This window comes from Crinia signifera, chromosome 5, assembly GCF_055691185.1.
Source record: "Crinia signifera chromosome 5, ASM5569118v1, whole genome shotgun sequence".
Taxonomy (NCBI): Eukaryota; Metazoa; Chordata; class Amphibia; order Anura; family Myobatrachidae; genus Crinia; species Crinia signifera.
This window is the reverse complement of record NC_139221.1, coordinates 331,157,604-331,184,471: the sequence shown is the minus strand read 5'-3', so window position 1 is coordinate 331,184,471 and position 26,868 is coordinate 331,157,604. Positions and strand designations below refer to the sequence as shown.

The window sequence follows — 26,868 nt, the reverse complement described above, 5'->3', positions numbered from 1 at the left end:
AAAGTACCGGGTAATCAGTACGTGTATGGGCACCTTAAGACACTTCTCCCTATAGACAGTTGTACTTCTTGGGGCGCAGCATAGAGCTGGAAGTGACCGCTTGTTTCTTGTGGAGACCCCCCACGTCAGAATTTGTATTTACGTGTAAGCTACGGTTCTGTCATTTCTTTTTATTTCCTTTTATTCGTGAAATTGCATTTATCTTGTGTGGGCTTTTGAAATCATTATACTATCTTGTAACCATTTTTATCACTTAAAGCTCTGTAGTATTTCTAGGAATAAATAATACATATTTCCAGTCTCTGATTCTGTGTTTTTAGTACTCATTAGCCTCAGAAGAGAAACGCTACAACGTTACCATTTTTATACTGCGTTGTGTGGTCAGGTGCGAGCCAAGCCGCTCCTTGCGCAGTTTCAAGTGCTAAAATAAGGTTTTGGCTGGTGGCAGTGTACCTCAAAGAAGGGACCCGAGTGTCCAAAGTGAACCCCAGTCACGGCCGGGGCTGCTCAGATTGACATATCGGAGCAGGCGACCGGTGGGTCTGTGACACATGTGCACTCACATATATATATATATATATATATATATATATATATATATATATATATATATATAATGTGTATATATATATACAAAGATTTGTGTGACAAGTGATGAACTGATCTGTACTGTACACCCTCCCAGTTTGTGCAGACCTATATTAGTGTACCACTGCTTCATCATTTTTACATAAGCGGCACATTTGACATTTGCCGCATCGATAAAGCCCTTTGGATTTAATGGGGTCATGTGTACTGAGTGTGTTCATGGCGCTTCTTACAATCATATTTTTTAGGTTGTTTGCTTTCCTGTATACATATCTAGAGGTGGTATATGTATTCAATGTTGGATCATGTTTTAATACCCCCCCAATGTTTTTTAATGATACCTTCTATTTGTTTAGAATCATTTTTAAACTTGGTTATAAATCTCACACCATTTTCCTTTTTAGCCTCAGTTTTCTCTCCTTGTCTAGATATAATAGTTCCATCAGCCATATGTCTTTTGTGTATCAATTCTAAGCCCTTTGCTTTGGCATTTTAGCAATATTGGCATCATAGCCCTTATCATAAATCTGTTTTTCTAATTGGTCTGCATGTTGTGAATCTTTCTATCGCGTACAATTTTGGCTAATCCTGTGGAATTGGCTCTTCAGTATACTCCGCAGCCAATTAAAATGGTGGTTTGCTAAGTCTATGAACGAATTACAGTCAGTGGGCTTTTCAAAGTTCCTAGTCTTAATACAATCATCTTGTATCAACAAATCAAAAAAGTTTCCCTCCGCATTCGTTTTTGGAACGTGAGTTTGATGGTAGCATTGTTATTGTTTAATCATTTGCGAAAATTCTCCAAGGAGGTTTCATCCCCCTCCAGACAAATATGATGTCGTGTATATATCGCCACCAGCACAACAGGCTGGAACGCAGATTCGCACAACCCCACACAGCGTAGTCCTCTCACCACCCCATGAAGAGGTTGGCATAGCTTGGTACCAGCCTGGTGCCCATGGGGGTCCCCGTGAGCTGCAGATAAAAGTTCTGATTTGAACCAAATATAAAGTTTACGCTCCAATGTGTGTGATTGTATGTATTTGTGTATATATATATATATATATATATATATATATATATATGTATGTATATATATATATATATATATATATATATATATATATATATATATATATATATATATATATATATATATAGTGTTCATTCTAGCACCCGCTATCTTTGAAAATCCATGTCGTTTCTCTTCCCTGCCTGGGGTGTCGCTGTCTGCTGTAGTGATTCTAGCACAGTGTGGTCTGTATATCAGCACTGATATGCAAACCAGACCTGTGCTAGAAACACCACAGCAGACAGCGACACCCCAGGCAGGGAAGAGGAACTACATGGATTTTCAAAGACAGCGGGTGCTAGAATGAACACTATATATATATATACAATGTGTGTGTGTGACCAGGGGTGCCGAGAGAGTGGGGGAGCAGGTACAATTTACCCGGGCCCAGGCCTGTCAGGGGGGCCCTGGTCTGGACACACAGGTTTTTTATTTTTATTTGGTGGCAAGTACCCCCAACATGACCCATTCCATTAGGTACAAAATGCTCTGTTCCTGGACTTCCCTGCCTGTGGTAGTTACAGAGGTTGGACTCCAGCACAGTCCAAAATTCAAAGAGGGGTGTCACATCAACTGCCAGTGTGTCCAGGACAGTGATGCTTGGGGTGGCAGTATATGTGACCCCCCCTTTTGAATATTGGACTGTGCTGCAGGCTCACATCTGTAATTGCCACTGGTAAGAAAGTCCAGGAACAGAGCATTTTGTACCTAATGAAATGGGCCATGTTGGAGGGTATGTGTAAATCCTTTGCAAAGAGCATGTAACGCCTGGCAGAGCATGTTAACCCCTGGCAGAGCATGTAAATCAGGGCAGACAGGTTAACCCCTGGCACAGAATGTTAACCCCTGGCACAGAATGTTAACCCCTGGCAGAGCATGTTAACTTCTTAATATGCAATGAGCATTACGGTGTGTGGCATAACGTGTAATGAGCATTATGGCATGTGGTATAATATGTAATGGATGTGTGACATGTGTAATAGACATTACAGTGTAAATTTTTGCACGTGTATCCACCTTGGAATCAGTGGTGTAACACCGGGTCCGCAGAGTGTGCGTGGATCTCCGTCCATGGGGGCCCCAGGAAGTTGTTGTACCGGGGCCCAGGATTTCTCTTGGCGGCCCTGTGTGTGACTATGTATTTGTGTATGACTATATATATTCACTGTGTGTGTGACTATGTGTGAGTATAAGTGTAGCACTGTATGTGTGTGCGTAACTGTTTGTATGTGTGTGACATGTGTACGTATGTGTATAAGTGTAGGACTGTATGTGTGTGTGTGTATAAGTGTAACTATATGTATGTGTATGTATGTATGTGTGTGACATGTGTACATATGTGTATAAGTGTGTAGCCCAGAATACTGTTCGTGCACAGTGTAATGTATGTACTGTACCAGTAATGAATTAGACGCCGGGTTGCAAAAGAGAGTCACAGATTTATTGATAACAGAAATAAATTGAACAAGGCATGTACACAGAGGTAGTATAGACAATGTTGTGTTATACAACATACAGAAGACGTATTGTGTTATACAATGCACAGTGCAGAAGACAGATTGCATCATGTAGTTATAGCACTTACAGTATCCCAAACGTTCCCTGACTGTTTCCGCTTTGGAACATTTTTATAACATTTAAAAAAAACAAATTGACATTTCTATATGGGACCTTTAAATTACTGAGATTACAGAATGTGGAGCTTGGCGCTAATACCAGTACTCAACAACTAGTCAGCCTAGTAACCTGCCCATGGCTATACAGCAGACTGCTGCTGCAATACCAGTACTCAGCATCTAGCCAGCCTAGTGATGTGCCCACTGCAACTAGGTGGCCTGGTTACTGCAATACCTGTACTCAGCAACTAGCCAGCCTAGTGATATGCCAGCTGCAACTAGGAGGACTGGCTACTGTAATACCTGTACTCAGCAACTAGCCAGCCTAGTGATGTGCCCACTGCAACTAGGAGGACTGGCTACTGCAATACCTGTACTCAGCAACTAGCCAGCCTAGTGATGTGCCCACTGCAACTATGAGGACTGGCTACTGTAATACCTGTACTCAGCAACTAGCCAGCCTAGTGATATACCCACTGCAACTAGAACTGGTTACTGCAATACCTGTACTCAGCAACTAGCCAGCCTAGTGATATACCCACTGCAACTAGGAGGACTGGCTACTGCAATACCTGTACTCAGCAACTAGCCAGCCTAGTGATATACCCACTGCAACTAGGAGAACTGGTTACTGCAATACCTGTACTCAGCAACTAGCCAGCCTAGTGATGTGCCCACTGCAACTATGAGGACTGGCTACTGTAATACCTGTACTCAGCAACTAGCCAGCCTAGTGATATACCCACTGCAACTAGGAGGACTGGCTACTGCAATACCTGTACTCAGCAACTAGCCAGCCTAGTGATATACCCACTGCAACTAGGAGAACTGGTTACTCTGTAATACCAGTACTCAGCAACTAGCCAGCCTAGTGATATACCCACTGCAACTAGGAGGACTGGCTACTGCAATACCTGTACTCAGCAACTAGCCAGCCTAGTGATGTGCCCACTGCAACTAGGAGGACTGGCTACTGCAATACCTGTACTCAGCAACTAGCCAGCCTAGTGATATACCCACTGCAACTAGGAGGACTGGCTACTGCAATACCTGTACTCAGCAACTAGCCAGCCTAGTGATGTGCCCACTGCAACTAGGAGGACTGGCTACTGCAATACCTGTACTCAGCAACTAGCCAGCCTAGTGATATACCCACTGCAACTATGAGGACTGGCTACTGCAATACCTGTACTCAGCAACTAGCCAGCCTAGTGATATACCCACTGCAACTAGGAGGACTGGCTACTGCAATACCTGTACTCAGCAACTAGCCAGCCTAGTGATATACCCACTGCAACTAGGAGGACTGGCTACTGCAATACCTGTACTCAGCAACTAGCCAGCCTAGTGATATACCCACTGCAACTAGGAGGACTGGCTACTGCAATACCTGTACTCAGCAACTAGCCAGCCTAGTGATGTGCCCACTGCAACTAGGAGAACTGGTTACTGTAATACCTGTACTCAGCAACTAGCCAGCCTAGTGATATACCCACTGCAACTAGGAGAACTGGTTACTGCAATACCTGTACTCAGCAACTAGCCAGCCTAGTGATATACCCACTGCAACTAGGAGGACTGGCTACTGCAATACCTGTACTCAGCAACTAGCCAGCCTAGTGATATACCCACTGCAACTAGGAGAACTGGTTACTGTAATACCAGTACTCAGCAACTAGCCAGCCTAGTGATATACCCACTGCAACTAGGAGGACTGGCTACTGCAATACCTGTACTCAGCAACTAGCCAGCCTAGTGATATACCCACTGCAACTAGGAGAACTGGTTACTGCAATACCTGTACTCAGCAACTAGCCAGCCTAGTGATGTGCCCACTGCAACTAGGAGAACTGGTTACTGTAATACCTGTACTCAGCAACTAGCCAGCCTAGTGATATACCCACTGCAACTAGGAGAACTGGTTACTGTAATACCTGTACTCAGCAACTAGCCAGCCTAGTGATATACCCACTGCAACTAGGAGAACTGGTTACTGCAATACCTGTACTCAGCAACTAGCCAGCCTAGTGATGTGCCCACTGCAACTAGGAGAACTGGCTACTGTAATACCTGTACTCAGCAACTAGCCAGCCTAGTGATATACCCACTGCAACTATGAGGACTGGCTACTGTAATACCTGTACTCAGCAACTAGCCAGCCTAGTGATATACCCACTGCAACTAGGAGAACTGGTTACTGTAATACCTGTACTCAGCAACTAGCCAGCCTTGTGATGTGCCAGCTGCAACTAGGAGAACTGGTTACTGCAATACCTGTACTCAGCATCTAGCCAGCCTAGTGATATACCCACTCACTGCAACTAGGAGAACTGGTTACTGCAATACCTGTACTCAGCAACTAGCCAGCCTAGTGATATACCCACTGCAACTAGGAGAACTGGTTACTGCAATACCTGTACTCAGCATCTAGCCAGCCTAGTGATGTGCCCACTGCAACTAGGAGAACTGGTTACTGTAATACCAGTACTCAGCAACTAGCCAGCCTAGTGATATACCCACTGCAACTAGGAGGACTGGCTACTGCAATACCTGTACTCAGCATCTAGCCAGCCTAGTGATATACCCACTCACTGCAACTAGGAGAACTGGTTACTGCAATACCTGTACTCAGCAACTAGCCAGCCTAGTGATATACCCACTGCAACTAGGAGAACTGGTTACTGCAATACCTGTACTCAGCATCTAGCCAGCCTAGTGATGTGCCCACTGCAACTAGGAGAACTGGTTACTGTAATACCAGTACTCAGCAACTAGCCAGCCTAGTGATATACCCACTGCAACTAGGAGGACTGGCTACTGCAATACCTGTACTCAGCAACTAGCCAGCCTAGTGATATACCCACTGCAACTAGGAGAACTGGCTACTGTAATACCTGTACTCAGCAACTAGCCAGCCTAGTGATATACCCACTGCAACTAGGAGAACTGGTTACTGCAATACCTGTACTCAGCAACTAGCCAGCCTAGTGATATACCCACTGCAACTATGAGGACTGGCTACTGTAATACCTGTACTCAGCAACTAGCCAGCCTAGTGATATACCCACTGCAACTAGGAGAACTGGTTACTGCAATACCTGTACTCAGCAACTAGCCAGCCTAGTGATATACCCACTGCAACTAGGAGAACTGGTTACTGCAATACCTGTACTCAGCAACTAGCCAGCCTAGTGATGTGCCCACTGCAACTATGAGGACTGGCTACTGTAATACCTGTACTCAGCAACTAGCCAGCCTAGTGATATACCCACTGCAACTAGGAGGACTGGCTACTGCAATACCTGTACTCAGCAACTAGCCAGCCTAGTGATGTGCCCACTGCAACTAGGAGAACTGGTTACTGCAATACCTGTACTCAGCAACTAGCCAGCCTAGTGATATACCCACTGCAACTAGGAGGACTGGCTACTGCAATACCTGTACTCAGCAACTAGCCAGCCTAGTGATATACCCACTGCAACTAGGAGAACTGGTTACTGCAATACCTGTACTCAGCAACTAGCCAGCCTAGTGATATACCCACTGCAAATAGGAGGACTGGCTACTGCAATACCTGTACTCAGCAACTAGCCAGCCTAGTGATATACCCACTGCAACTAGGAGGACTGGCTACTGCAATACCTGTACTCAGCAACTAGCCAGCCTAGTGATGTGCCCACTGCAACTAGGAGAACTGGTTACTGTAATACCTGTACTCAGCAACTAGCCAGCCTAGTGATGTGCCAGCTGCAACCAGGAGGATTGGCTGATTTAATACCTGTACTCAGCAACTAGCCAGCCTAGGGATGTGCTCATTGCAACCAGGAGGATTGGCTTATTTAATACCTGTATTAAGCAACTAGGCAGCCTAGTAACTAACACATTGCAACCAGGGGGATTGGTAGCTATAATACCTTTACACTGCAGATAGCCAACCTAGTAACTAGTACATTACTGCACATTTTAATACAGATAGGTCCAGCCAATCCTTATGAAAATGTTCTCATTCTGTTTTGTGTATAGGCACCTACACCAGATGAGTCCCAGCTACAATCAGTTAGGGTCATAGTATGGCCATAAACCATGTAACAAACATATACCAAGGACATGGATATAAACACCCCCTAAAAAACCCCAGAACAACTATTTTCCCACAATGAAGGTTCTAGAGATCACTAACGTATAGGTGAACTGTGATTCTAGGCCGCATAAAAGAGTGGAAATGTGGAACGTTGCTTCCAAATTCTTGCAAAAGATTTATTTCTTGGAGACCTCTAACATAAGTAGACCATTGTTTGGGTCCTGGACACATCTCTGGAGCAGTTGCAGGTAGGTGAGGTTTTCATGAGTATTTGGGTCGAAAAACCCTTTGGTGTCATCGGATGGATCAGATAGAATCTGGTTCATGCCTTCATCAAAGTAGCCACGTGTATAGGCTACTTCCACTGGGATACGGTGGCTTTGTACTGGGTCAATGATGCCGCCGGTGGCAATCTGGGCTTCCAGCAGACGGATGCCATGGTCTTTTACGATGAGGCCTTTTTGTATAGCCTGGAACAGGGAGATTTTCTGACTGGTGGTGGGGTCTGTGTAGCCAGTCACAGCTTTCTCTGCAGAGAGTAGTTTTAGGTGGAGATCTAGCCCAACCACTCGATTGGCTACTGCTTCATCCACAGTCAGCTTAGTATTTTTTATTGGGTCAATAATGAAGCCAGTGGCAGCTTGAGCCTCAAGTAATACAAGTGCTGTCCCAGGTCTTAAAATATTCTTCAACATGGCTTCATAGATTCTCATTTTCTCTTTTTTGGTGGAATCGGTCTTGGATGGAATAAGTATACCAGCAATGCAGCTAGTGCCTTCAAGGTATCTTCTCACTGACTCCATTTCTGTTACTTCACTCAAGGTCTTGGTTCCATGGATTAGCTCAAGAAGAGTACTTTGGTCAATGATTTTAGATTGTAACAACTCATAGGCGGACACCGGCCCACGTAGACCCTTAAATTTCAGGTTCCTGCTCTTCTCCTCAGTCTCCTTGATGATTGTTGTGATAATTCTGAAGATTTCTTCCCAAGTTATAGCTTTGGATTCAAACTGCTCAAGAAGTTCCTTTCTCTTTTCATCTGTTATATATTTGGTGTGAAGAAGTTCCCACAGGGAGTGCGTTTTGCCTTCTAATTTGAATTCCCCAATGTTGACCTGCATTTTGATGGATTTCAGGAATGTGGCTGTGTCGGCTGCCGGTGGGTCTGCTTTGTGCAGTGATCCTTTTAGTGTGGCAACCACCCCTTCAATGGATAAATAGTACTTTTTCAGAAGTGTGTGCCATTTGTCTTTGGTAATGGTTTTGGAATGGAAAATATCCCATAGTGAGGTATTATGTCCCTTGAATTCATTACTGGAGATATCAACAGAAAATGCCTGCAGGGAATTTCTAATTGCATCTGGATATTCTGGATCTAATGGTTCTGTTGAAGAACGAGTAATGGGCACCTCAGTGTTGGCTTTCTCAGCCGGCATAAGGATCTGTAGGATCCTTTTCATAACATCTTCAAGGGCAAGCGTTCCGGCTTCATACCCTTCGAGAAGTTCCTTACTTTTCTCACTTGGGATCTGTGTAGAGTTCAATAGCTGCCACAGGGAAGTTTTTTTACCTTTGAGGTGACCGACATCAACCTCTACAGACTGGAAAAAGTTCTGGGTCTGTGCCCTCTTGTTTGCTTGCTCAGTCTCCCCTGGAATGGACTTGCTGATGGTGGCACTTCTCTTCTTTTCCAGTTGCTCGATTAAAGATACAATGCTGGTCGTGAGAATTTCGACACTTATAGAGCCAGATTTATATTTGGCCATGAGCTCCTGCCTTTCCTTTTCTGCATCTGCCAGATGGTGGGAGCTGAGAAGTTCCCAAAGAGAGATCTTTTGTCCTTGGTATTGGCCAAACTTAAACTCTACAGTCTGCAACTGCAAAGCGTTCCTCTTTGCCTGATCTATTTGGAAAAGAGGTGACCTAGAGTCTTTTACTTCCAACATATAAAGTCCAGTGTCTGGGTCCTGAATGGCCCTCTTGAGTAACTGCAGATAGGTTAAATTTTCATGAGTATTCGGATCAAAGAATCCCTTTGTGTCATCAGAGGGGTCAGAGAGGACTTGATTCATGTCTTCATCAAAGTAGCCATGTTTGTATGCAACCTCCACTGGAACTCGGTGACTGTGCACTGGATCAATGACGCCACCAGTTGCAATCTGGGCTTCCAGCAAACGAATTCCGTGCTCTTTCACAATTAAATTTTTGTTCATTGCTTGAAAGAGGGAAATCTTTTCACCCGTATAAGGATCATTGTAACCTGTCACAGCACGTTCGGCAGATAACAGTTTAGGCTGGAGCTCTTTCCCAACCACCCCAGCAGATACAGACTCCTCTACGGAGAGCTTTTTATTGTTGATTGGGTCGATGATAAACCCAGTTGCCGCTTGAGCCTCTAACAGCACCAGTGCAGTACCTGGTCGTAAGATGTGTTTCCACATAGCTTGGTAAATACTCATTTTCTCCTTCTTTGATGGATCCTTTTTAGAAGGAACAAACACACCCGCGATACAGCCAGTGCCTTCCAGATACCTCTTCACATTGTCCATCTTAGTGATCTCCTCAAGCGTTTTGTTGCCCTGAGCCAGTTCATTGAGCGTCTTCTGGTCAATAATTTCAGAACTCAGTAGTTCTCTGGCTGTGACTTGTTTCCTGAGTCCTTTAAACTTTAAGGTGGATAGCCTCTCTTCTGTCTCCACTAATATGGTGCGTATGATTTTAATAATATCCTCAACTGTTGATGTTCCTGCAATATATGCTAATAAGATGTCTTTCCTTTTCTCCGGTGTTATGTTTTGAGAATGCAGAAGATCCCAGACAGATAACTTTTGTCCTTTGAATTGACCCACAGAAATGTCAGTCATGGTGTCTTGTAATGTTTTTTGTTTTACTTCATCGATCAAGACGGTCTCAACTGTAGAGGCGCCTCCGGTACTTCCCTTAATAATGCTGGTGCAAGCACTCATGATCTCCCTTACAGAACATTTATAAATCTGCACTAGCTCATTTCTTTTACCCTCAGACAAACCCTCGCTGTGCAAAAGGTCCCAAACTGAAGCCCTCTCCGTTCCAGACTGCTTTGTTGATAAGTCACTGGGAATCGCTTGTAGTGCTTTCTGCAGTTGGTCCTCTAGAGGCCAGCGATCAGCCTCACCAGAAACTGAAGTATGCTCGGATTTCTGAATCATAGATAAAACTTCACTGACTATCTCTTCAATGGTAAGTGTTCCAGACTTGAATTTCTCCAACAATTCCTCCCGTTTATCTTCAGGGATATACTTGGAATGCAGAAGGTCCCAGAGCGACATTGATTTTTCTTTGAAGCTTCCTATGGAGATGTCTATTTTCACAGATTGGAAAGATTGCTTTATGGAACTAGGACTTGCCTTTTCAGTGTCAGTAATAATTGTGCTAATGATAGTTATCAGTTCTTCAATAGTAAGAGATCCTGAGCGGAATCTCTTCAAGAGTTCCTCTTGTTTCTCTACTGAAATATATTGAGAATGAAGAAGTTCCCAGACAGAAACATCTTTCCCTTGAAATTTGCCTGCTGTAATCTTAATGGTTTTAGCCTGTAGAATAGATTTGTGTTTGTAGTCCTTATGATAAGAAGCCATTGAGCTGTCCTTTACTTCCAGCATAAACAACCCTGTGTCCGGGTCTTGGATGCATCTCTGCAGCAGCTGAAGGTAGGTGAGGTTCTCGTGGGTATTTGGATCAAAGAATCCCTTTGTATCATCAGTAGGATCAGAGAGGATCTGGTTCATTTCTTCGTCGAAGTAACCTCGTTTGTACGCTACTTCTACAGGGACGCGGTGACTGTGTACTGGGTCAATGATGCCACCAGTAGCAATCTGGGCTTCCAGAAGACGGATCCCGTGCTCCTTTACAATAAGGTCTTTTTTCATGGCCTGGAAAAGAGAAATTTTTCCACCCGTGTAAGGGTCATTATATCCTGTAACTCCTCTTTCTGCCGACAGAAGTTTCTCATAAATCTCCGGCCCAATCAGTCCTGCGGGTAATGCCTCTTCTACAGACAGTTTCTTGTTTTGGATGGGATCAATCACAAATCCAGTAGCTGCTTGCGCTTCAAGAAGAATCAATGCTGTTCCAGGTCTCAGTATACGTTTCACTATGGCATCATAAATGGTCATCTTTTCTCTTTGTGAAGGATCTTTCTTTGATGGAACAAACACTCCGGCAATACAACTGGTTCCTTCCAGATATCGCTTAACAGAATCCAACTGGGTGACCTCCTCCACGGTCCTGCTACCCTGGGTCAGCTCATTCAGGGTGGTCTGGTCTATGATTTCAGACTGGAGCAGTTCAGTGGCTGTCACTTGCCGCCTAAGACCCTTGAACTTCAAATTGCGACTTTTTTCAGTATCTTCGATGATTGTAATGATGAGGGCTAAGAGACTTTCTTCTGTTAATGTCCCTGATTTGTACTTTTCAAGTAGTTCTCTTCTCTTCTCCTCAGTAATATACTTGGAATGTAGAAGGAACCAGACCGAGACATTCTGTCCTTTAAATTCTCCGACAGTGATCTCAGTCAGCTTAAGGTTTAACTCTTGTTGTATCTCCTCATTGCTTTTTACTTCTGAATCCTCAATTAATACTGTAATGGTTTCCTTTAGTTTTTCTACAGAGGCCTGGTGTTTGTTCAGCTGCTCTCTTCGTCTGTCCTCTGAAATATATTCAGAGTGGAGGATTTTCCAAAGAGACACTTTTTGTTCTTGCAAATTACCCGTTTTAATGTTGAGAGCAATGGCATTTAAGGCTTTGTTGAATTCACCGGTAGCAATATTTGCATTTACCTGTGGCATCGGTAAGGAGACTATGTCACCCTCTGTTTTCTCAATGGTGACCTTATTCTCTTCAGTCTCTATAATAATGTCTGTGATGATTCTAATGATCTCTTCTAGATCCCAGATCCCTGACCAATATTTCTGTAGGATCTCTGCCTTTTTACTCTCCGTAATGTACTCAGAGTGCAGAAGGTCCCACACGGAGAGTTTTTTGCCATGAAATTTGCCCTTAGTAATCTCCATTAATTTAGACTGCAGGAGTTTTTTGTTCATTTCTCTCTGTTCCCATTCTTCAATTGTTGTTATAATGATTCTGATTAGTTCCTCTGTGGTTATAGCTCCTGATTTGTATTGTTTCAGGAGCAGATGTCTCTTTTCTTCTTCCTCTATGAAGTAATGAGAGTTTAGGAGATCCCAGATGGAAATAGTCTGTCCTTTATATTGTCCAACTGCAACTTGGACAGTTTGTGATTGCAAGGAGACATCTTTGGTCTGCTTTGTGGATAGAGCCTTCTTGTCTTTCATATCCAGCAGGCACAATCCAGTATCTGGGTCCCGAATACACCGGTTGAGGAGCTGCAGGTATGTCAGGTTCTCATGCGTATTTGGATCAAAGAATCCTTTTGTATCATCTGTGGGATCTGAAAGGATCTGATTCATCTCCTCATCAAAGTACCCACGTTTGTAGGCAATTTCCACTGGGACACGGTGGCTGTGCACTGGGTCAATAATGCCACCAGTGGCGATCTGGGCCTCCAGCAGACGTATGCCATGGTCTTTTACGATCAGATCTTTCTGCATGGCTTGGAAGAGGGAAATCTTGTCACCAGTGTACGGGTCAATGTAGCCAGTAACTGCTCTCTCTGCAGACAGGAGCTTTGTTTTCAGCTGTTGGCCAAATATGCCAGTTGACGCAGCTTCATCTACCGATAATTTCACATTTGTCAGAGGGTCAATGATAAATCCAGTGGCTGCCTGAGCTTCCAGGAGACACAATGCTGTCCCGGGTGTAATTATGTTCTTTAGCATTGCATTATAGATGCTCATCTTTTCTTTCTTTGAAGGATCTTTGAGCGTTGGAACCAGCACTCCTGCAATACAGCTGGTTCCTTCCAAGTATCTCTTTACATTGTCCATCTGAGTTACTTCTTGAACAGTTTTTGTCCCCTGAGCCAGCTCTGTCAATGTTTTCTGGTCAATGATATCAGATGTCCGCAGTTCGGATGCTGAAATTTGTCTCCTGAGACCTTTAAATTTCAGCGTCTTGCTGCGTTCTTCTGTCTCCTCTATAATAGTGATGATCATTTTGATAAGTTCATCTTTACTGATTGTCCCTGATTTCAGTCTCTCTAGAAGCTCCCGCCTTTTCTCTTCTGAAATGTATTTAGAGTTCAGTAGATCCCACACCGAATGTTTCTGACCCTTCAACTCGCCTACCGTTACTTCCATCTGGGCCGACTGCAGAGAATTATATACTTCCTCCGTCACATTATATTCTGTTCCAAGAAGGTTTCTGTTGCTTTTGAGCTCAGACTCCTCAACGGACTGTACCACCAACCCAATTATGTCTTGGACTGTTAACTTATAATTCCCAAGAAGTTCTTGCCTTTTCTCCTCTTGAATGTATCTGGAGTGAAGAAGATCCCACACGGAAACCGCCTGCCCAGCGAACTGTCCATTCCTGACATCAATGTTAATGCTTTGCAGGGCCTTTTTAATTTCATCATCTTGTACAGAACGGTCAACTTCCACCAGTTGCTTTTCTGGTACTGACACATCTTGCTTGGTTTTCTCAGTCGTTTTATTTTCGGCCTCATTGATGATTGTAATAAGAATTGTAATAGTTTCTTGGACAGTGATGGTCTCAGATTTTATTTTCTGTAATAATTCTTTCCTTTTTTCATCGGTGATATAACGAGAGTTTAAAAGCTCCCACAATGAGACCTTCTTTCCTTTGAAGTCACCTACAGAGACCTCAATCTTCTCTGATTGGAGCAATGTCTGAACCTGTGTATCTTGATTAGTACTTTCCAATACCTCTGCTTCATGGATGATCTTGGTGACTACGGTAATAAGTTCATTGATGGATAAAGTGCCCATTTTATACTGTTTCAGCAGCTCCTCTCTTTTCTCTAATGAGATATACACAGAATTCAGTAGTTCCCAGACCGAAACTTCTTTGCCTTGTAAGTGACCCTGCGTGACCTGAACACGTTTTGACCCAAGAATAGTTTCTATCCCTATTTTGGATGAAGGAAGCTTGTTTACATTTACTTCCAACATGTATAGGCCTGTGTCCGGGTCTTGGATGCATCTCTGGAGCAGCTGAAGGTAGGTCAGGTTCTCATGGGTATTTGGATCAAAGAATCCCTTTGTATCATCAGTAGGATCAGAGAGGATCTGGTTCATTTCTTCATCAAAGTAACCTCGTTTGTACGCTACTTCTACAGGGACGCGGTGACTGTGTACTGGGTCAATGATGCCACCAGTAGCAATCTGGGCTTCCAGAAGACGGATCCCGTGCTCCTTAACAATAAGGTCTTTTTTCATGGCCTGGAACAGAGAAATCTTTTCACCTGTGTAAGGGTCATTATATCCGGTAACTCCTCTTTCTGCTGACAGAAGTTTCTCATAAATCTCCGGCCCAATCAGTCCTGCGGGTAATGCCTCTTCTACAGACAGTTTCTTGTTTTGGATGGGATCAATCACAAATCCAGTAGCTGCTTGTGCTTCTAGAAGAATCAATGCTGTTCCAGGTCTCAGTATACGTTTCACCATGGCATTAAAAATGGTCAGTTTTTCTCTTTCTGAAGGATTTTTTATTGATGGAACAAACACTCCGGCAATACAACTGGTTCCTTCCAGATATCGCTTAACAGAATCCAACTGGGTGATCTCCTCTACGGTCTTGCTACCCTGGGTCAGCTCATTCAGGGTGGTCTGGTCTATGATTTCAGACTGGAGCAGTTCAGTGGCTGTCACTTGCCGCCTAAGACCCTTGAACTTCAAATTGCGACTTTTTTCAGTCTCTTCGATGATTGTAATGATGAGGGCTAAGAGACTTTCTTTTGTCAATGTCCCTGATTTGTACTTTTCAAGTAGTTCTCTTCTCTTCTCCTCAGTGATATATTTGGAATGGAGAAGGAACCAGACCGAGACATTCTGTCCTTTGAATTCTCCAACATTCACCTCAGTCAGCTTGTGGTCTAACTCTTGATGTATCTCCTCATCGGTTTTTATCTCCGAATCCTCAATAAATTTTAGAATAGTTTGTTTTAGTTTTTCTACAGAGGCCTGGTGTTTGATTAGCTGGGCATTCCTTGTGTCAACTGAAACATATTTTGAGTTGAGGATTTCCCAAAGAGACACCCTGATACCTTGAAATTCTTCAGAGTCATCATGAACAGTGAAAACATTTAAGGCATTCTGAAGTTCCTCATCAACTGCCACAGATTCCGGTGGCTTGGGAATAGAGAGTGTACCATCAACCTCTCCTTTCTCAGTGATCTCTTTTGTCTCTTCAGTCTCCGTAATAAACACTGTGATAATTTTAATTATCTCTTCTAGATCCCAGATCCCTGAAGTATATTTCTGTAGGATCTCTGTCTTTTTACTCTCCCTAATGTACTCAGAGTGCAGAAGATCCCACAGGGAGACATTTTGCCCATGAAGTTTGCCCTTAGTTATTGCAATTAACTTAGACTGCAGGAGATTTTTCTGCTTTTCTTCTTTTTCTTTACTTTCTCTCTGTTCCCATTCTTCAATGGTTGTAATAATGACTCTGATTAGTTCCTCTGTGGTTATAGCTCCTGATTTGTATTGTTTCAAAAGCAACTGTCTCTTTTCTTCTTCCTTTGTGAAATAATGAGAGTTTAGGAGATCCCAGATGGAAATAGTCTGTCCTTTATATTGTCCAACTGCAACTGGGACTGTTTGTGTCTTCAAGGAGACGTCTATCGTCTTGTCTACTAGCAGAGTTTTCTTGTCTTTCATATCCAGCAGGCACAACCCAGTATCTGGGTCCCGAATACACCGGTTGAGGAGCTGCAGGTATGTTAGGTTCTCATGAGTATTTGGATCAAAGAATCCTTTTGTATCATCTGTGGGATCTGAAAGGATCTGATTCATCTCCTCATCAAAGTAACCACGTTTGTAGGCAATTTCCACTGGGACACGGTGGCTGTGCACTGGGTCAATAATGCCACCAGTGGCGATCTGGGCCTCCAGCAGACGTATGCCATGGTCTTTTACGATCAGATCTTTCTGCATGGCTTGGAAGAGGGAGATCTTGTCACCAGTGTACGGGTCAATGTAGCCAGTAACTGCTCTCTCTGCAGACAGGAGCTTTGTTTTCAGCTGTTGGCCAAATATGCCAGTTGACGCAGCTTCATCTACCGATAATTTCACATTTGTCAGAGGGTCAATGATAAATCCAGTGGCTGCCTGAGCTTCCAGGAGACACAATGCTGTCCCGGGTGTAATTATGTTCTTTAGCATTGCATTATAGATGCTCATCTTTTCTTTCTTTGAAGGATCTTTTTGCGTTGGAACCAGCACTCCTGCAATACAGCTGGTTCCTTCCAAGTATCTCTTTACATTGTCCATCTGAGTTACTTCTTGAACAGTTTTTGTCCCCTGAGCCAGCTCTGTCAATGTTTTCTGGTCAATGATGTCAGATGTCAGCAGTTCGGTTGCTGTAATTTGTCTCCTGAGACCTTTAAATTTCAGCGTCTTGCTGCGCTCTTCTGTCTCCTCTATAATAGTGATGATCATTTTGATAAGTTCATCTATACTGATTGCCCCTGATTTCAGTCTCTCTAGAAGCTCCCGCCTTTTCTCTTCTGAAATGTATTTGGAGTTCAGTAGATCCCACACCGAATGTTTCTGACCCTTCAACTCGCCTACCGTTACTTCCATCTGGGCTGACTGCAGAGAATTATATACTTCCTCCGTCAAATGATATTCTGTTTTCAATGTAGATTTGTTAATCTGTTTGATCTCTTTTACTGACTGTATAACAATATCCATGATGCCTTGGACAGTTGACCTGTAATCTGTTAATAAGCCCTTCTTTGTTGTGTCAGGGATATATTTGGAGTGAAGAAGCTTCCACACAGACACCTGCTGTCCCGCATAGTCCCCTTTCCTGACGTCAATGTTTATACTCTGCAGGGCCTTTTGAATTTCATCATCATTTACAGAATGATCGGCTTTGATGGGCTGGTTTGCAGGAACAGCTACTGTTTGTGAGACCGATTCTATCTCTTTGTTCTCAGTCTCAGTGATGACCGTTGTGACAAGCAGAATAAGTTCCTGTGTGGTCAGAGCCCCAGATTTCACCTTTTCTAATATGTCCTTCCTTTTGTCTTCAGAGAAATAACGGGAATTCAGGAGCTCCCACAGTGATAAACTTTGTCCTTTGAAGTCACCCACAGATAGAGTCACCTGCTCGGCTTGGAGTGATGTTTGGGCACTGGACTCTTGACTTTGTGAGCCTGGTGCATCCACTTCCGATACTGCTCCTTCTGTTTCAGTTATAATTATAGTTATGATTTCTTCAATAGACAATGTACCAGACTCGTATTTTTTCAGAAGCTCCTCTCTTTTCTCCACAGAAATATATTTAGAGTTCATAAGCTCCCAGATGGAAAGACTCTGTCCTTGGAACTTCCCAGTAGAGACTTGAAGAACTCTGGATTTCAATTTGTTTTGGATCTGCGAAAGGGAGAACTTCTGGTCTTTTAGCTCCAGCAGATATAATCCAGTACCGGGGTCTTGGATGCATCTCTGGAGCAACTGTAGGTAGGTGAGGTTTTCATGTGTATTTGGATCAAAGAATCCTTTAGTGTCATCAGTAGGGTCTGAAAGACTCTGGTTCATTTCTTCATCAAAGTAACCTCGCTTGTAAGCCACTTCCACCGGGACACGGTGGCTGTGTACTGGGTCAATGATGCCACCAGTGGCAATCTGGGCTTCCAGTAAGCGAATGCCGTGCTCTCTGACAATTAAATCTTTCTGCATTGCTTGGAACAAGGAGATTTTGTCTCCTGTATATGGGTCAGTGTAGCCAGTAACTCCTTTCTCTGCAGATAAAAGTTTTTCATAAATTTCATGGCCAATCAGTCCAGCGGTTAAAGCTTCATCAACTGAAAGTTTTCTGTTTTTTGTGGGATCAATAACAAAGCCAGTAGCTGCCTGAGCTTCCAGCAGGACAAGAGCAGTGCCTGGTCTCAGCAATCGCCTTAGCATGGCATCATAGATGCTTATGGTTTCTTTTTTGGCTGGATCTTGTGTTGAAGGGATGAGCAGTCCGGCAATGCAACTGCTTCCTTCAAGGTATATCTTAATTGAATCTATTTTAGAAACTTCACTCACAGTCTGTTTCTGCTGGTTTAAACTGTCAAGAGTTTCTCTGTTTAGAATTCCGGCATCGTAAAGTTCTGCTGCGGTTACCTGTTTCCTCAATCCCTGGAACCAGATGTCATTCTGACCCTTCTCCTTTTCTTCAATTGTTGAAAGGATCACAGTGATTATCTCTTGAAGGGTTGAGGAGGTCTTTGTTTTGTAATTCTTGATGAGGTCCTTTCGCATCTCTTCAGAGATGTAGGTGGAACACAAAAGATCCCACAGGGAGACTTCCTGTCCCTTAAACCTGCCTTCATTCATCTTCACCATAGTGGATGTCAGAAGGTGTTTAGTTGGTTCATCAATGTAGAAGTAGTCACCACGTTTTTCTGCCACTTGAAGTAAATACAGTCCGGTTTTAGGATCTTTGACACATCTTTCCAGCAAGCTTGTGTAGGTAAGCCTTTCATGAGTGTTAGGGTCCATGAATGCTTTCTTTTCATTAACAGCCCCTGAGATCATAATGTAAAGATCTTCATCCAAATAACCCCTAATGTAGGCCACTTGAAGAGGAAGTCTATGACTGTGAACTGGATCGATAACACCTCCAGTTGCCAGTTGGGCATCCAACAGAGCGATTCCTTGCTCTCTTGTTATGATACCTTTCTTGATGGCTTGGTAAAGGGAGATTTTGTTGCCAGATTCAGGATCTGTAAATCCACTCACTGCTTTTTCAGCAATTTCAAGTTGCTTCTGAACATCGATGCTGACCACTCCTGCAGACAATGCCTCAGTAATGGATAAGGTCTGATTTTTTGAGGGGTCTATAAGAAATCCAGTGGCAACTTGGGCCTCCAAAAGTGTCACACCAACATCTCTAGGCAGGATGCTTCTCTTTATAGCCTCATAAATACTGAGGATCTCATTGTTTGGTAAGGATATGATTCCAGCTATACGGCTTGTTCCTTCCAAGTATCTCTTAACAGACTCCATTTGAGAAACAGCTTCTACAGATATCGTGCCTTTTCTCAGGTCATCCATGGTCTTTTTGTCAATGATGTCCGCGTTGTACAAGTCCGTGGCACTCACTTCTCCTCGGATCCCTTTGAATTTCAAGCTGCTACTTTTGACCTCATATTCTTCTATAAGTGTGGTGAGGTTAGATATGAGTTGTTCTATGGTAAGCACACTCATTGTATAGAGTTTGACCAACTCTCTCCTCTTCAGGCCTGTGACATAATGAGAAGTCAGGATCTCCCAGACCGATACTGTTTGGTTGGCGAACTTTCCGAACTGCATTCTTATGTTTCTTGATCTTAAGTCTGATTTCATTTGTTCAGTAATATAGAAATAATGATCTCCCTTATTCACAATCTGTAGCAGATATAACCCTGTTTCAGGGTCCTGGACGCATCTTTCCACAAGTTGTAGATATGTGAGGTTCTCATGGGTGTTGGGATCAAAAAAACCTTTGGTGTCATCACTGGGATCTGAAAGAACTTCATTCATTTTTTCATCAAAGTATCCACGCTTATAGGCAACCTCTACTGGGACTCTGTGGCTATGCACTGGATCGATAATGCCACCAGTAGCGATCTGGGCCTCCAGCAGGCGGATTCCATGGCATTCAACGATGAGGTCTTTTTGCATGGCTTGGAAAAGGGAAATTTTTTCCTCAGTGTACGGGTCAGTGTATCCCGTCACTGCTTGCTCTGCAGAAAAAAGTTTAGCCTGTATGTCAAGTCCTATAAGCCCACGAGTCAGTGCGTCCTCCACTGAAACCTTCTCATTCTTCACAGGATCCACGATATATCCAGTGGCTGCCTGAGCTTCTAAAAGAACCAAAGCTGTTCCAGGTCTCAGAATGCGTTTCTGCATTGCCTCATAAATGCTCATCTTTTTGTTGGTGGACTGCAGAAGAATTCCCGCGATGCAGTTTGTACCTTCCAGGTATTGCTTTACGCTTTGCATTTCTGTCACTTCTTCTATTGTTTTCTTTCCCAGATTTAGGTCGTCAAGTGTTTGCTTGTCTATGACTTCTGACTGGAAAAGGTCACTTGCAGAAACCTGCTTCCGAAGGCCTTTAAACTTTATTTTTGTGCTGCTTGCATCGACTTCCTCGATGTATACAGTGACGGTTTTTATGATCTCCTGGATAACTTCAGAACTGCTGTTTTTGTATTTAAGGAGTAGTTCCTTCAGTTTGTCGACACTTATGTACTCTGAGTTCAGAAGTTCCCAAACAGACACAGTCTGGCCTTTAAACCTTCCAGTGCTGACATTGACTGTGGCTGATTTTAGAACATCAATGAGGTGGCCTTCAGCATAGATGGGGGCACTTTCCGAGAGAGACAGAAGCAAAGAGCCCGAATCCGGGTCAGCGTAGCATTTTCCTTTCAGCTGCTGATAGCTAAGTTTTTCTTTTGTGTTTGGATCAACGTAGACTTTCAGCTCATTTGTTTTTTTAACTATTTCTTCATCTAGAAACCCCAACACGTAAGCCAGCTTCAACGGGACGTAATGGTAATGATTTGGATCAATCATTCCGCCACTTGCTAATTGGGCTTGGAGCAGCGGAATTCCTTCTTTTTCCGGAATAATTTCTTTATCGATTGCCTGTCCTAGCGATATCTTGTTTCCACTGTAGGGATCAGGGTATCCGGTCACTGCACTTTCTGCACTCAGGAGCTTTTCATGAAGTTCCGGTCCTATCACACCAGACTTCACGGCACTGTCCACTGTGTGCTTTTCATTCTTTATTGGGTCAATTATAAATCCAGTTGCAGCCTGGGCTTCCAAAAGCATTAAGCCATTGGCAGGGAAGATTAGATTCTTTTTCATTGCCTCATAAATGGTCATTTTTTCCTTTGTTGAAGGCAGATAAACTCCAGCGATGTTTCCGGTTCCCTGGAGACATTGTTTTATATCTTCCAGCTGGGAAACTTCCTCAATGGAGATGAGTCCGAGTACAAGTTCATCAAATGTTTTCTGTGTAATAATACCCAAATCTACAAGCCGTACAACCGGCACATTTCCTCTCAGCCCTTGAAAACTAATATGAGTTGTCTTTTTTTCGATGTCTTTGACTATTTGCAGAATTTCTGTGATCAGCACTTCCAGTGTCCATTTCTTTGACTTATATTTTTCCAGAATTTCATACTGCTGTTCTTCAGTGAAGAATCCAGAATGAATCAGCTCCCAAACCGTAGTGTTTCTTGCTTCAATCCTGGTGTTCTTGAATGTTTGCCTGACCTCATCATCAGAGTAAATGTCTTGTATTGGAACCTCAGCAAAATCTTGGGGCAATGGCAGCAAATAAATGCCGGTGGATTCATCTTTTTGTGAACGACCGATGAGTTCTGAATAAGTCACCCTTTCTTTGGTGTTTGGGTCATAGAAGGACTTTGTGTCATCTGTGGGATGAGAAAGGCTTTCAAGCACTTCTTTGTTAATATAACCAAACTTCATGGCAACAGAATCTGGGAGATGGACGTTGTTTATTGGATCGATAACACCCCCAGTGGCTAGCTGAGCATCCAAGATGAGTTTGGCATGTCTTTCTTCAACTAGACCTTTCTTCATGGCTTCATAGAGTGAGATTTTCTTTCCGGAAAATGGGTCCTGGTAACCTGTTACAGCTTCCTCTGCAGAAACAAGTTTGTCATAAATCTGTGGGTCAATGACTGCTGCTTTGAGAGCCTCATTCACGGACAACTTTTGGTTGTTCACTGGGTGTATCATGTGTCCAGTAGCAGCCTGGGCTTCTAGCAATGGCAGGACGGTGCTAGGCAACAAGATGTTCTTCTTGGTCGCTTCGTAGAAACTGATTCTTTGGTTGGATGGCTGAATGAGGATTCCACCAAGCACACCAGACCCGTTCAAGTACCGCTGGACGTTTTCCATTTTCAAAACATCATCTACTTTTACTTTCCCCTCTAGGACTTGTTCAAATAGTACTTTATCAATGATCTCATACTCCAACAAATTGTAGATGTTCACCTGTGCTCTCAAGGCAGGGAACCGAATCTCTGTCCACTTTTTTATTTCCTCCTCAATCAGTATGATTATTTGTTCAAACGTTATCTTCTTCAGTCTGTAATGCTCTAGAAGCTCTCTCCTCCTCCACTCGTTGAAGTATTCAGAGTTTATGAGAACCCAGGCCGAAACGTTTTGCCCCCTGAATCTTCCATATCTGACATAAATCTCCTGGTTCTGGAAAGAATTCTTGATGTGGCTATTGATGTGGAGATGATGCTTTGTACTGATGAGGGGAAGAAGACAAAGTTTGGTTGATGGTTCTAAGATACATTTCTCCTTCAGTTGTAGGTAGGTGAGGTTTTCATTGGTGTTAGGATCAAAGAACCCTTTAGTGTCATCACTTGGATCTGAGAGTACCACATTCATTTTCTTGTCAAAATACCCTCGTCTGTAGGCAACTTCTACAGGAATTCTGAGGCTGTTTATTGGATCAATGATTCCTCCGGTGGCAATTTGGGCTTCTAGAAGTCTGATGCCATGTTCTTTCACAATTAGTTCCTTGCTCATAGCCTGGAAGAGAGATATAATTTCTCCTGTATAAGGATCTTTATAACCAGTGACTGATTTTTCTGCTGACAGAAGTTTTTCATAGAACTCTGGACCAATTATGTGTGACTTCATAGCCTCCGCAACTGAATATTTTTTGTTTTTCACTGGGTCAATGATATAGCCTGTTGCTGCTTGAGCTTCAAGTAGAATCAAGGATGTTCCAGGTCTTAGAAAGCCCTTTCTCTTAGCTTGATATATGCTCATCTTTTCTTGGGTATCTGTCAGGATCAATCCACCAATACTTCCAGTACCTTCCAGGTATTTTTTGACTGTGTCAATATTGACCACATCCTTTGCTGATGCTTCACCTTGTTGCAATTTCTCAAACAAATCCTTGTCAATAATTTCAGAGTCCAGCAACTGTCCAGGAGTAACAGACTCTCTTAGCCCCGCAAATGTGATTTTGGCAGAGGACACCATTTGCTTAATTGTCTCATCAACTTTTTTAGACAACTCTTCCCCTGAAAGGCTTCCTGATATGTACTGTTTGAAGAGGGACTCTCTCATCTCAATAGTGAAATACTCCGAGAAGAGTAGTTGCCACAGGGAAACGAGTTGTCCTTTGAATTTCCCAGATGTTATTGTAAGTTTTATTCCATCTAAAGTCACTTTGGTCTTGAAATCTACAAATGAATTTGGTGCTTTGAGTGCATCCTGAGTATTGTCAAACACAGGGATTAGGTAGAGTCCTGTATGGGTATCAACAAAGCATCGCTCCAGCAATTGTCCATAGGTGAGATTCTCTTTTGAATTTGGATCAAAAAATCCTTTTATGTCTTCCGTTGGTTTGAGCAAACTATTATTCATTTCCTGGTCAAAACAGCCACGTGTGTAAGCCACCTTCTCCGGAACACGATGCCTTTTTGATGGGTCAATGATTCCACCAGTAGCCAGTTGGACTTCCAGAAGATGAATTCCATGATCTTTCAAAACAAATCCCTTGTTTATGGCTTGAAACAAAGAGAGTGTTTCTCCAGATACAGGATCTGTGTAGCCTGTGGCTGCTCTCTGTGCTGACAGAAGTTTTTCATAAAGTTCTGGTCCAATCAAGCCATTTTTCACAGCCTCATTTACAGTCAATTTCAAGTTCTTGATGGGGTCTATCAAGTAACCAGTGGCTGCCTGGGCTTCCAAGAGAGCTATGGAAGTTCCTGGCATAAGAAAATGTTCTTTCATTGCTTGGTAAATGCTTTTTCTCTCATTGGTTGACACTACGGCCACTCCGGCAATGCACCCAGTTCCCTGGAGATAACGCCTCACAATCTCTTGCTCTGCAACATCTTGTATGGAGATTTTTCCCTGCTGCAAGTTTTCATAAGTTGTTTTATCAATGATCAGTGAGTCCAGCAGCTCCTCACTTGTAATTTTTCCCATTAAGCCATTAAAAGTGAGTTCCAAAGGTAGGAAATACATTTTTGAATCTGGATCAATCGTACAATGCTTTCTCAACTCTCGGTAAGTGACCAGGTTATTAGAGTTTGGATCCAGGAACCCACCGACATGATTATTAGGCTCAGAAATTATTTTTGCTGTTTCTTCATCAAGCAAGCCACGTTTATAAGCAACTTCCAAAGGAACATGGAAACTGTGAACAGGATCAACGATTCCTCCTGTAGCAACTTGGACCTCTAGCAGATTAACACCCAAGTTCTTGTCAATAAGTTCCTTCTTGATTGCTTGGAAAATTGAAATCTTGTCTCCAGTGTATGGGTCATTAAACCCAGTCACTGCTCTTTCTGCTGTGAGCAGCTTCTCTTTGAGTTCAAGACCCACCAATCCTTCCTGAATGGCTTCAGTCACCGAGAACGTCTTGTTCCTTGCTGGATCTATAATGAAACCAGAGGCAGCCTGAGCTTCCAAAAGAGCAACTGCACTCTCTGAAGGAAGGAAGTTCTTTTTCATGGCCTGATATAAGCTCATTTTCTCATTGGTTCTCTTTATGTACACTCCACCGATACTTGCCAGTCCATGTAGGTATTGCTGAACCTCTTGTATTTCTCCCACCTGCTGGGTGGTCTCTTTGCCTTGTGTGATTTCATCATATTGGGCCTGGCTGATGATGTTGGCGTTGAACAGTTGTTCTGGTGTTACCGTATCCCTCAGCCCTTGCAGAGTCCCCTGTAGAGGAAGCAGAAGTTGTCCACTGTCGGAATCTTTGATGCATTTGGACAAAAGCTCCTGGTAAGTGGATTCCTCCTTGGTGTTGGGATCAAGGTAGCACTTGGAAAATTCCGAAACTTCTGTAAGTGTTTTACGCATATGTTCATCAATGATGTTAAGCTTCACGGCCTCGGACAAAGGCACGCGGTTTCCACTTACATGGTCTATGATGCCACCGGTGGCCGCTTGAGCCTCCAGGAAGCGCACAGCATCATTTTTAGACACCAGGCCTCTTTTGTATGCTTGATACAGGGATAATGTTTCTTCTTTGTCTTTATAACCCGTTGCTGCCTTGCTTGCGGAGGTGAGTTTTTCCCGATACTCCGGCCCGATGGCTCCCTCTTGGATGGCTACCTCTACAGTGAGGTTTTGGTTATTTGTTGGATTGATGATGCCGCCGGTGGCAGCCTGGGCTTCCAGCAGAGCTATGGCTACTTTCTCAGACACAAGTGTCTTCTGCAGAGCTTGATAGATGCCGACTTTCTCCTTTGTATGAGCTGATAAAAAGCCACCGATGCTGGGAGAGGCTTTGACAGGCTCAATCGCTTGCAAGGTCTCATGATGGCCGATGGCTCCATTAATGTGAGAGGTCTCGTGGTGGCTTCTGGACTCAACCATATGTTGAGTTGCGTGATGGCTCTGAGAACTGACAGTGTGCGAGGAATGATGACTTTGGAAACTGTGGTGCTCCACTTTTCCTGCAGTATGTTTTACTGTGTGAGTAAGTTTCCTCTCCATGGTTGTGGCTGGGTGAGGGGCAGAGAGTTTCTTCTCAGTATGGCGTGGTTGTCTCGATCACTGTTGAAAGAAAAGAGGGAAATGTTATGTTTATGGCTGACATATGTGCGATCATTATTATTATTATTATCCTTTATTTATATGGTGCCACAAGGGTTCCACAGCGCCTAACAAAGTACATAAATAAATGAGAAAAACAAGTACAAACAGCTGCATCAGCAGATGACACTGAAATAAGCATCAGGGTGGCAGAGACCGGGGCTTTGGAGCTGTTGTAGGGAGTAGAAGATAGTCTAAGAAAGAGAAGTAATGAGGGAAGAGGGCCCTGCTGGTGAGAGCTTACATTCTAAAGGTGAGGGGTAGACAGACATGGGTGACACAGATGGGGTAGACAGCTAGTGTGGAGCAGAGGGTTAGGATGAGGGATGGCTGGGTTTGGGGAAGAAGTGGGGTCTAGAGAGCCTGTCTGAGGTTGTATAGAGAGGTGCAGAGTCTGAGGGGGAGAGGTAGAGAAATCCAGAGGTAAGGAGCAACACAAGCATCATTTTGGAGGCAGAAGTGGGAGGTAGTAGCCAGTTGGCAGGAGAGGCAGTGTGTATTAGTGGAGTGAAGAGGGAGTGTCAATGTTAGGAGAGATAAGGTCAGAGATGTAAAGGTGTACACACACAGTACGATTTGAGCTTCCGATTTTGACAATATATTCAATATCGGAAGAAAAGATAGTACATATGGCACAGTGTGTATACAGCTTGTAACGCCGGTGTGTGCCACCGCGAGTCGCAGGAAATGATAGAAGGTGCACACAAGCCAATAATGACTATATTGTGTACAGCTCAGTGTTCTGGTATAGTCACAATCTCACAGGGTTTATAG

At 43.5% G+C, this 26,868-nt stretch overlaps 1 protein-coding gene across 1 annotated transcript in view; it reads right to left on the bottom strand.

Moving 5' to 3' along the window:
• Positions 1-6,888: 6,888 nt before the first annotated feature.
• The window catches only part of EPPK1 (epiplakin 1), a 72,555-nt gene continuing 52,575 nt past the window's right edge, over positions 6,889-26,868 (bottom strand). The window contains exon 4 of the mRNA XM_083144991.1: positions 6,889-26,055. Coding sequence (XP_083001117.1) covers positions 7,534-25,995 — 18,462 coding nt within the window. The 5' untranslated portion in view covers positions 25,996-26,055 and the 3' untranslated portion in view covers positions 6,889-7,533. The remainder of the gene's footprint in view (positions 26,056-26,868) is intronic.